Here is a 12,406-nt window from a genome sequence, read left to right as displayed (position 1 = left end):
ATGGAGGGGCGATGTAGGGGCTATGTTATATAAATTAAGGTAAGGGGCGATGGAGAGGCTATGTAGGGGCTATGTTATATAAATTAGGGTAAGGGGCTATTCAGGGGCGATGGAGAGGCTATGTAGGGGCTATGTTATATATATTAAGGTAAGGATTATATAAATTAAGGTAAGAGGCTATTAAGGGGCGATGGAGAGGCTATGTAGGGGCTATGCTATATAAATTAAGGTAAGGGGCTATTAAGGGGCGATGGAGAGGCTATGTAGGGCTATGTTATATAAATTAAGGTAAGGGGCTATTAAGGGGCGATGGAGAGGCTATGTAGGGGCTATGTTATATAAATTAAGGTAAGGAGCTATTAAGGGGCGATGGAGAGGCTATGTAGGGGCTATGTTATATAAATTAGGGTAAGGGGCTATTTAGGGGCGATGGAGAGGCTATGTAGGGGCTATGTTACATAATTAAGGTAAGAGGCTATTATGGGGCGATGGAGAGGCTATGTAGGAGCTTTGTTATATAGATTAAGGTAAGGGGCTATTAAGGGGCGATGGAGAGGCTTTGTAGGGGCTATGTTATATAGATTAGGGTAAGGGGCTATTAAGGGGCGATGGAGAGGCTATATAGGGGCTATGTTATATAAATTAAGGTAAGAGGCTATTAAGGGGCGATTGAGAGGCTATGTAGGGGCTATGTTACATAATTAAGGTAAGGGGCTATTAAGGGGCGATGGAGAGGCTATATAGGAGCTTTGTTATATAAATTTAGGTAAGGGGCTATTAAGGGGCGATGGAGAGGCTATGTAGGGGCAATGTTATATAATTAAATTAAGTGGCTATTAAGGGGCGATAGAGAGGCCATATAGGAGCTTTGTTATATAAATTAAGGTAAGGGGCTATTAAGGGGCGATGGAGGAGCGATGTAGGGGCCATCAAGTTGCAATGTAATATAAATTTGGAGAAGGAGCGATGAAGGGGCGATGTAGGAGCGATGAAGGAGCGATGGAGGAGCGATGGAGGAGCTATGTAGGAGCGATGTAGGGGCCATCAAGTTGCAATGTAATATAAATTTGGAGAAGGAGCGATGAAGGGGCGATGTAGGAGCAATGAAGGAGCGATGTAGGAGCGATGTAGGGGCCATCACAGTACAATTTAATATAAATTTGGAGAAGGAGCGATGTAGGAGCGATGGAGGGGCGATGTAGGAGCGATGGAGGGGCGATGTAGGAGCCATCAAAGTACAATGTAATATAAATTTGGAGAAGGAGCGATGAAGGAGCAATGGAGGGGCGATGTAGGAGCGATGGAGGGGCAATGGAGGGGCGATGTAGGGGCCATCAAAGTACAATGTAATATAAATTTGGAGAAGGAGCGATGAAGGGGCGATGTAGGAGCGATGAAGGAGCGATGTAGGAGCGATGTAGGGGCCATCACAGTACAATTTAATATAAATTTGGAGAAGGAGCGATGTAGGAGCGATGGAGGGGCGATGTAGGAGCGATGAAGGAGCGATGTAGCAGCGATGTAGGGGCCATCAAGTTGCAATGTAATATAAATTTGGAGAAGGAGCGATGAAGGGGCGATATAGGAGCGATGAAGGAGCGATGTAGGAGCGATGTAGGGGCCATCACAGTACAATTTAATATAAATTTGGAGAAGGAGCGATGTAGGAGCGATGTAGGGGCCATCACAGTACAATTTAATATAAATTTGGAGAAGGAGCGATGAAGGAGCGATGTAGGAGCGATGTAGGGGCGATGTAGGAGCGATGTAGGGGCCATCAAAGTACAATGTAATATAAATTTGGAGAAGGGGCGATGGAGGAGCGATGTAGGGGCCATCAAGTGGGTTGTTATATAAATTAAGGTAAGGGACTACGGAGGGGCGATGGAGAGGCTATGAAGGAGCCATCATGGGGCTATAGCATAGCCTCTTATCATAAGAGGCGATATTAACGCCCCTTCAAAGGAGCTATTAAGAGGCCATGAAGGAGCTATAGCATAGCCTCTTATCATAAGAGGCGATATGAACGCTCCTTAAAAGGGGCTATCACATCGCTCCATATGATAAGAGGCTATGCTATAGCTCCTTGAAGGAGCTATAGAAAATCATCGCCCCATATGGAGCGATGTCATGGAAAGGACTATACCCGTTATTTCTCGCATCGTATTATAAACAGATTTCCGCGGATATAGAATGTACAATTATACGAGGTGCCGAAGGCACAGGCTAAAAACTGGTGTTAATCTTTTGATTGTACATTTTTATATTCGTATTTAGCTGGATATAATACAATGCTAGACATAGTTTTTAGTTTTTTCGTATGGATAAGAACCGGTTCATATCCACTGGATTCGAATGAATACGAGAATATATATAATATATACACAAGATTAATAACAGTTTGACTTAATAAGCACATTTGAATAAACTCTAACAAACAACTTTGCAGATAACACGGGAAAAAAATGGCCTTTTCAATCTTTCTGTGTTTAATTCTGCCTTTTAATTGTAAAAATATTTGGAATTATGTAGATGAATTTAATCCCTGTGGTCCCCTCCCTCCCTCCCTGGAGTGTCTGGTCCCCTCCCTCCCTCCCTGGAGTGTCTGGTCCCCTCCCTCCCTACCTGGAGTGTCTGGTCCCCTCCCTCCGTCCCTGGAGTGTCTGGTCCCCTCCCTCCCTCCATGGAGTGTCTGGTCCCCTCCCTCCCTCCCTGGAGTGTCTGGTCCCCTCCCTCCCTACCTGGAGTGTCTGGTCCCCTCCCTCCCTCCCTGGAGGGTCTGGTCCCCTCCCTCCCTCCATGGAGTGTCTGGTCCCCTCCCTCCCTCCCTGGAGTGTCTGGTCCCCTCCCTCCCTCCATGGAGTGTCTGGTCCCCTCCCTCCCTCCATGGAGTGTCTGGTCCCCTCCCTCCCTCCATGGAGTGTCTGGTCCCCTCTCCCTCCCTACCTCCCTGGAGTGTCTGGTCCCCTCCCTCCCTCCCTCCCTCCCTCCCTTCCTCCCTTCCTCCCTGGAGTGTCTGTGATTATTGATTCCCTCTTCTATTGTAATTTATACTAATGCAATGAGGACCAAAAATAGACATTCATGAAAGGTTCAGTTTACTCAAACAAACCTATCTATAAAAAGCTTTGAAATAAGTTTTTAAATAATTTTGTTTACACTTATTTCAACATGTACTAATATGGCAAAAGCTTATACTTATATTTTTACAAGGAGTAAAAATGATAATAGATTCTGTTCAAATAATAAGTGCTTAGTGTTGTTCTTCAATGCATTGATTATGACGTGAAATAGAGTTGGATTCCGAAACTGGAACAGATTTTAAGAATTCCTCATCTTGTTACTAGTTACGTTGTCCCTAGCTTCTGGGGGAGGGGCGTGAAAATAGCTTAAGATATTAATAATGCTTACATTAAAAGTTCAACCAATTTTGTTAAGCTTCAGACAAAACAAATCTGACTACATTATATTAAAGAATTTTTCCCCTTAACGTCACTTTCTTTTAAACAGCATGTTATTTTTCATGTCGTTCAGATTTTGTCGACATTTTGAGATTGGACAATACTTGGAAGTCTCACAGTTTTGATGCTATATGATAATGCAATTCTTATAATGATCAACCGACAGTATATACTATATATAGATTAAGATTTTAAATATCTGTTCCCGTCAATGGTTTTGCTACTATAATTTAAGGGTCAATAATCCCAATATCCATTGGTATTCATAATCGATATATTATTACTTGGATGTTGCACCAGATTTTTATGTACTCGGAAAAAGTAATACTTGCAGTTAGCTAAATTAACCACCCAATTTTACCCAATTCCCTCCCTTTCCTACTAGATGAACGAACTGAGGAATAAATGAGGTACATATTAGAAAGCTAAATTGACGACAAATCTTCTACTGTCAATATATCCACGTATATCATATTTCCATTGTATTCATAGATGCTTTAAAATAGGAATTTTCGAAAAAATATACCTAGCAACAGACAAATTTAAGTACAATAATATCATATCATACATATAAAAATCATATTTTAACAAAAAGAAATGTGCTTCTTAAGCCTGAGGACATGGTTTTAATGTGTGTTGGTATTGATTAGGCTGCGAGCAAGTCAAGCAAGAGATCTACTTTGTAAAATGTTGGTCATAGACCCAGAGAAAAGGTTAGTATGCTCTATAATAATTAGGGTTGGCAATCCGAATCCGGAATCCGCCCAATTTTTGGTCAATTTTGGAATCCTTTTTTTAATAGCGGATAAGGATTCTTATTTGGTAGGCTAAAATTAGCGTCTTGAGTTTTTCTTTCAACTCCCGCTTTTTGAAGGCAAAGATTATCATCATTATATATAAAATCTTTTAAAATCTGGTTCGATTCTCTGAAGTGAATTATAGAGAACACCAAGAACATTAATTTTTAGGACATATTTAGCACTTAATTTTTTTAATATTTTAATATTGCTAGAATCCGGAATCCGAATCTGGAATCCGCCAAAAATAAGAATCCGGAATCCGCGGGAATCCGCCATTTTATTTGACAGATTCTTGTAAGAATCCGAATCCAGTCCAAAAATTTGACGGATTGCCATCTCTAACAATAATATTCCTTCTGTATGTCTGTCTTTTTTATGCTGCGTAGTACATCTGTCTGCTGTTGGCTATTGTAATAAATCATTATTTTTTTTTTACACGTAAAGTATCTTCAAGTACTTGCATCCCCCCACCACATATTTTACTCAAAATTAGTGGGGGGAAAGGGGTTAATTCTTCGTTTGTTTGTTTGTCAGGTTAGGTTAGGTTAAATTGGATGCTAGGTAACTCTAAAGGTGTAAGGTATAAGAAAAAATCTACCCATACCCTGGGTAGGCATTTTCCAAGAACAAAAATTCTTTTGTTAGGTTCATTAAAATTGTCTGTAGGTATTATTTTTGTTTTTCTAAAATGACTGTTTGAAACAATTTGCTTGCCAATACCAAAAAATAATTCTGTAAAAAAATATGTCTTCTATTTAACTAAATAAAAACTACTTTAAAAAGAATTTTCAATGATTAAATTTTTAAAAACTGAAAATTAATTGAAAAAAAATATGGAAAATTTTTGTTTTGTTTTGAGTGGTATGAAAAGATTATTAATGATTTAAGGGAAGTTAAAGGAAAGTTTTGGTGTTGACTTGTTCTTTAGTTTTCTTTAGGATGGACTAACTTTAATTCCTACAAATATACTCTGTGTACTGTGTATGTATTTGACATTACTTGGACAGTACCTTTCAGCTCTTCAGTTGTGCTAGGTGCCCCCTCTCCTCCTTTTTTAGGGTTTGCTCCTCCCTGTGAGGGGGATCGCCCCTCTATTTTAATGGGTTGCTTCAATCATAAGGAGGACAAAAGTTGGATTTCACTTGGGTTGGTATGATAAAATTATCTGATTGATCTGATTTTTTGCAATACTGATTCCTAGGACAACAAAGTATAATGTTATAAGCAAAGCATCTCTATAATCAAGTCCTAAAATATAAGTATGTCCTTAAACTTTATCCTGTATTTTAGCAGTTTTAAAAAAAAAATTACTTTCAATTTGTTTTGACTTTAATACATTTTAATTTATATTCTGATTTTTCAGTTTTGACACTACTAGTTATGTTCGTTTATTCTACAGTTTCAAAGCTTTGTTCTTATGGATGTTGTCATACTTGTTGTATCAAAAAATTATTTAATTTTAAAAAGCAATTTATTTGTAGATTAGATTATTAGTGGAAACGTCTAAACACAGCTAAATTGTATATCTCCACCTAGACTTTTAAGCCAACAATTGAGAGCAATTGTGTTAAAACCTTAGGACTAATATTATTTACAGTTCTTCAATTTTTTTCTTCACATTTGGGGATATCAATAGTAAGACCTTAAATATTAATAATCAAATATATGAATATTTATGTCCCAACATCTTATTCTGTTTACATTTATACAAAAATAATAGTTATTTCTCGCATCATATTATAAAAAATACTTAGCTTTCCGCAGATTTTAAATGTACAATTATAAGACTAAAACCAGTTTTTTAGCCCCGAGATGCCGAAGGCACTGGCTAAAGAAACTAGTTTTTATCTTATGATTGTACATTTTTATATTTGTAGAAAACTGGATATATGACGATGCTAGACATAGTTTTTCGTAAGGATGAGAACCGGTTATAATCCACTGGATATAAATCGGCTTCGAATGAATACGAGAAATGCTTTTCTCATAATGTACAAAATGTACATAACTTTAAATTGATCAAAGGCGACCGCACTCTTTAGTTTTGGTTAAGTGGATCAACTTTCAAAGTTTTACACACAATTTTTCTTCAAAAGAAAATTATAAATCATTTCATACTAACCTTGGAGGGAGGGGACAATGGACTTTAAATTAAAGTTTTGCGAGTTCTTTCTTTCATTTGATGTCTTGATTGTATTGTACCTGATTTTAAAAAGTTTTGAAATTAAATTGCTTCATATTTTTTCCAGTATGGCTCCGAAACCGATTAATATCCGCTGGATTAGAACCGGTTCTAAGTAATACTGAAATATCATGTATAGTATCGTATTGTATCCAGTTTTCTACGATTATAAAAATGTTCAATCATAGTATTATAACCAGTGCCTTCGGCATTTCGTGACTAACAAAACTGACTTTAATCACTTAATCCTATAATTGCTTTTTATAAGCTTTTTATAATACGATGCGATAAATGGGTAACTATTCTTAATTTTGAAATAATTCAATTGATTTTTTTAGGATAAATGTTGACGAAGCATTAATGCATCCCTACATCAATGTGTGGTACGATGACACAGAAGTCAACGCTCCACCTCCAGGTATACATTCAAATCATTCTTAGGTAACGCCTAATTTTTGGGCGCTAATTTTGAGATTTTACAATAATATAAATTTTGTAACCAAATATTTAAAGATATTCTTAACTCATACACCTAAATGGTAAGTAAATTAAGTAAATACCATAATAAAAGTATTTTGAAAACAAGAATGACTTTTTCTATCAGTTGCAGAGCAACAACAAGCTACAAAGATTTTCAACGAAGAATAAAATTAGAATCTCATCATAATTTCGTTTTAATTTGTTTACTAAGAGAGAGAGGACATTATGATGTTTATTAAACTAGTCTCCAAGTTTTATAGTTTTATAACTTTGAGGACTTTTATTGAATATTTATTAGTGCTTAAACTATTCAACCACTAATTGTAATCTACAGAAGGGTTAATTTTGTATATCATCAATAGGACATCAATTTATCGGCGATTGTCTTATCCCTTTAGATCCCTAAGTTGTTGTATCTTGTTGCAAAATTGCAATAAGACTGACTTGACGGACAAACAGACTTACTGAGATACCCCAAGTATAGAGTAGATGCGTTAACAATAATAAGGTTATGCATAGGGTTGTGCCGGATACCGGATATCCGGCTGATTTATAAACCCGGATATCCGGTTCCGGCAAGATATCTGGCCAACGTTCGATATCCGGCAAATTACCGGATATCCGGCGTCAACAATCAGCCGGATATCATGTAACCGGATAGTTTTAATATCCGGTATCCGGCCGGATATTGAAAATGACCGGATATCCGGCCCAACCCTGGTTATGCAACATAATGAAGTTAAAAAGTATAAATGGTAGGTAAGAAAAATCTACTTAATTATTCAAACATTTTAAAAATAAAGTATATTTTGCCCGGGTTAGACTAAGCAAAATTTGATTAGATTTTAAAGTAATACACTTGTCAACGGAAGACAATTTATCTTCCATTTTCTAAAATTTCTTTATTATTATTTATTAAAATCAAACAAGACTTGATAATAGTAATTTATCGCATCGTATTATAGACAACTTTCCGCGGGTATTAGAATGAAAAATTCTAGGATTAACACCAGTTTTGTTAACCCAGTATTGTTAAAGGACTTGCCTAACAAAACTGGTTTTTATTTTATGATTTTTATTTTAGTATTTGTGAAAAAATTCTGTAATACGATGCTATACAAGATTTTTTAGTATAGCTGAGAACTGGTTCTAATCCAGCGGATATTAATCGGTTTTTCGATGTTATACTGGAAAAGTCATTTTCTACTAACTTAGATGTTCTTATTTTTTATTTTATACAGTATTTGCGTGGTCCTATTGAACATATTAACTCTCTCCATTATTCCATTTCTAATCTGAGAGATATTTTTTGCAATGAAAAACTATCTTGCCCTCAACTCTTCAGTTCAGTCAGACAATTACATTTTCCTTTAGAGATTTTGGAGACAAAAGCAATAGCCTTTGTTTTAATAATGATTGAAGATTGAAGCAAGTAGTTTTTTTTCATAGAAATACCTACGTACATTATAATAACATAAGATTTAAAATCTTTCTTTTTTTTCTAGTCCTTTTGACATTCATTGTATAAATTGATTTTAGGAAACCATTTAATGATTCTACGATAAGAATCTTATTCATTATTGTTATGTCATTGATAGTGATACCTAGGGAAATTACTTTTTCAACAAAAATATACCTAAATAGGGAACAGGTTATTAAAAAACAGTAAATGAAAGGGATTAAAAAAATTATTTCCTACAAGAAAAAAAAATAATACTATAAAAGGGGGAGGTAGGTTGTACTAAAATCCCGTAAAGGTTTGATTTTTTAAGGCTTAAAAACAGTAGTAGAACGATAAAATTTATGTTAACTTAAAAAAAATGTCTATAGTTCATTTCAATAAGGAATATAAGTGAATATTATCGTTCTATTACTCTTTTTAAGCCTTAAAACTCACACCTTTACGAAATTTTAGCATAACCTACCTCCTCCTTTTTGTGAATTGATTTTATTCACAGTTTACCTATCCTTTTCTTAACTCTATCCAAAATATGATTTACTTTAAAATCTGTTTCTAGATCTTTATTCTGCTATTTAGTTTTGAATTATCACTTTATTTCTATTTATTTTTATCTTAAATAAAATATTATATCATATGTTACATATAATACTTTTTTTATCTTGTTTATTTTACATATATCTTAATGAATTACCGAAATAAGCACAGAAAAACAAATCTGTATGCATTTTCAAAATTTAAATCTATACCGCAAAAATCAATAGTTTTTCCTTTTACTAGACGGATATTATTATTTATTAATTATAATTACAAGGAATAAGTAACTAACGTCATTCTGCATTATTTTTTGTATAAAAAGTTAATGAATAAAAAAACCATTAAAGCTTTTGATACTTACTTCAATGGATATTTTTTTAATTATTAAGAATAATAATATTCATATTTTAAAGTCTTCAAACAAAAGTAAGACAATGTAATTGTAAACATTCATCTATGAAAACAAGAAAAGCTAGCGCAGCAATAACATTTTAGAATTAAAAGTTATAGCAAATTGCTGTACAGCAGTCATACATAAAGATCTTATGGTTTATCCAGTATTGGTGATTTTAAGGTATAGCTAATTTTTTGCGCATTGTTGAATATTGGACGAATATAAAATGAGCAACCGAATTCTAGTTATTTTAAATAAAACTTGAAAGCCTTTTTAATATTACTCAACAAAATAAAATTTGTATGTGTCAATATTTTTCTTGTCGAATGGGCAAATTTCTTCTATAGAATTTTAAATAAAAGAAACATACACGTAAAATAATAAGTATTTTTAGAAATAAATGTAAGAACGGGGTAGAAAAAGGTTTAGATAATTATTGCTGCGTTTTTAAATGCTACTTTTCATATAGCCCTTCTTTATTTTTATTTTTTAATATAATACATTAAAGGTTTCCGACATACAAGTTAACTTTAATTCTTTTCCAATTTTTGAGGAAAACATTAAAAGTGTCGAACTATGACGTCAGAAAAAATTAACAATTAACCAATGAGAGGCCGCTATATATTTTACCACAGTGAATACTGGCTTTTTATTGGTTAATTGTTAATTTTTTCTGACGTCATAGTTGGACACTTTTACTGTTTTCATTTTTGAGTATTTTTCATTAATATTAAATTTCTTTTTACTACCAAAAATGTCCAGCTAGGAACTTTTTAAGTGTAGTAGGTAAGGGATAAGTAATAAAAAAAATAATTGATCTTCTAAATGTCCATTTCTGACAGTTTTTTTTAAAATAGGGTAGAATTTACATTGACGTGTCTTAATTTATGCATAGGTATTATCATAAAATAACTGATAGAAAACTATTAGATACAACCCATCTAGGTGCTCTTTATTCGAGGGTGAATCTTTTAAAGAATAATAGCATAAACCATCACAAGACTAAATATTAAAATAGAATAAAACCATTCTAAAGAATATGTTAAGCTTACATAATATGAAAACTCAATCGGTTCAGTAACTATTGAAATCTTAAGCTACTAATTTAAATTTACTACTTGGTTTATAATATGAAATATAAGAAGTAGGGGGGGGGGTGTAAAAATTGAGAAAGGGAGGGGTATTATGTAGTATTGTAATTTTTTTGATAATGTTCTCCATATGAACTATCCCTGTACCCCTCTCTACATAGAGCAAACCTAATTATAAATTTGATTAAAGAATTCAAACTGCTTTGAAATCTTCTAAGATCGCTAGTCTGGAAAAAAAAAGGAGATTTTTAATAGTGAGCCTACTCTATTGGTGTTTGTGCTCGTCTGTCTTTCCGTCACTATTGTATAAAATAATCCATTTTAAACTCAAAAGATTGAAAATGATTAAAATCTTGTAAAGTTTGTTAGTTTTAAGAAAAATATATTCAGATCTATCGTCACTAAAATTTCAATGCTGAATAATATTATACATTTAAGACATAGAAAGATATTTTAATTTAAATAAAATTTAATCTCATTTAAAAAAATATCCCAAACTTTTTGTTTTTATTAATTTTTATTTTTTTCATATCTTCCATTCCGCATATTTAATTTATATATTAGGGAAATAAATTGAGAGGGGTTGGGGAAAAAACTCATGTTTTGTTAGACCTTAGGCCCTATCGGGTCTAACAAAACTGGTTCTCATCTCATAATTCTTCATTTTAATATCCTGTCAATAATATGATGCGATAAACAACTTCTGCATTAGAAAATAAATAAGTATATTTATAAAGAAAACTATTCTATAATAAACATCTAACTTATTGTTTTGTTTGGTGAAGAATAACTTTTAAAAACATGTATCTCATAACTTTATCTAATTTTAGGCGCTTGGGAGAGGTCTCATAACTTTACTTCTACTGCTGTTGCAGGTGCCTGGGACCACAATGTGGACGAGAGAGACTTGACAGTTGACCAGTGGAAAGAACTCATTTACAAGGAAGTTGTAGATTATGAGCTCAACCAAGGCAAAGTGTGAGTATTTATTTTTCATTTAATATAATATCTATATTCGTGACAACTTTTACTACAAAGAAACTTTCAATTTTAACATTAACAAAAGGCCCTTCTTCAATGCTTGAAGATCCATGACAGATCTATATAGGAACGTCTATGGGTGAGCTTTAGTTCTCCATAACATTATATGTGTTCCTTACTAATGTGAATGTTGTAAGGGAGAGGACATAAGACTGTAAATTATATGAGTCTCCATTACGTTATTTTAATTTGTATGCTCGAAAAATTTGGGTGCTTTCATAAAATTTTCATTGCTTGAATCCAAGTATGATGTGTCTAAACTTTTCAACAATTTTGATCTATAAACCAGTATTTATCGGGGATTTATTTCAATTTATCATTATTTGTCTTATCCTTTCAGTTCCCTGTAATTTTGAAGTGTTTTATTAGGAGTACAGTGCAGTTTCTGTTCATCAAAGTCATTTAATTTAAATGGTGTTTTCTTAGTGGCTTTAGAATTAGATTCCTGTGGTTTATTTTTGTTTCATTTCTATTAATATGTGTAAGCATTTCATAATTTGTGATATGGAGTTATTAAACTTGATATATTTTATTATTTTGAATAGTAAATTAATAATGGAATAATTAGAAATTGGAGTAAGAGTTAAGGCATTGGATAGATATGTTTATGTGTAAAAGAATTTTTAGCTTTGACCTGACCAAACTTTTTTTATTTGACAATATGTAAAAAAAAGTTAAAGTGATTTGCCACATAAATTACATGAAAATGGTTTATTTTTTTACTAATATGTATACACAAAACACCAATATTATAGAATGATTTGCCACGTGACATAACTCAAAAGTTCAAAAAATTGGGTCAAGTTTTCTAAGGGTACTTAAAAAGCATAAAAAAATAACGTCTGGTTCTTCATGGGACAGGTTTTCTTAGATACTTTTTAAAAAATAAAGAAAACCGTCTGGTTTACTTACGATATAAACATTATTTCTTACGGAAATAATAACTAACCATACAATATAA

At 33.4% G+C, this 12,406-nt stretch overlaps 1 protein-coding gene across 8 annotated transcripts in view; it reads left to right on the top strand.

The window, feature by feature from the left end:
- The window catches only part of bsk (mitogen-activated protein kinase dJNK), a 77,592-nt gene that overhangs the window by 60,305 nt on the left and 4,881 nt on the right, over nucleotides 1–12,406 (top strand). For 7 of the 8 annotated variants that reach the window (XR_013882743.1, XR_013882740.1, XR_013882741.1 and 4 more), the window contains exons 11-13: nucleotides 4,113–4,174; nucleotides 6,782–6,861; nucleotides 11,235–11,382. Coding sequence is in view for 4 of the 8 variants with exons in the window: in XM_080172927.1 (XP_080029053.1) it covers nucleotides 4,113–4,174; nucleotides 6,782–6,861; nucleotides 11,235–11,382 (290 nt within the window). In the remaining 4 variants the exon portion in view is untranslated. The remainder of the gene's footprint in view (nucleotides 1–4,112; nucleotides 4,175–6,781; nucleotides 6,862–11,234; nucleotides 11,383–12,406) is intronic. The other variant, XM_080172930.1, reaches the window with a different exon arrangement.

This window comes from Acartia tonsa, chromosome 9 (genome assembly GCF_053477335.1).
Source record: "Acartia tonsa isolate MP-2025a chromosome 9, ASM5347733v1, whole genome shotgun sequence".
NCBI lineage: Eukaryota > Metazoa > Arthropoda > Copepoda > Calanoida > Acartiidae > Acartia > Acartia tonsa.
The sequence above is the reverse complement of the archived record's forward strand: the minus strand, read 5'-3'. Positions and strand labels throughout refer to the sequence as shown.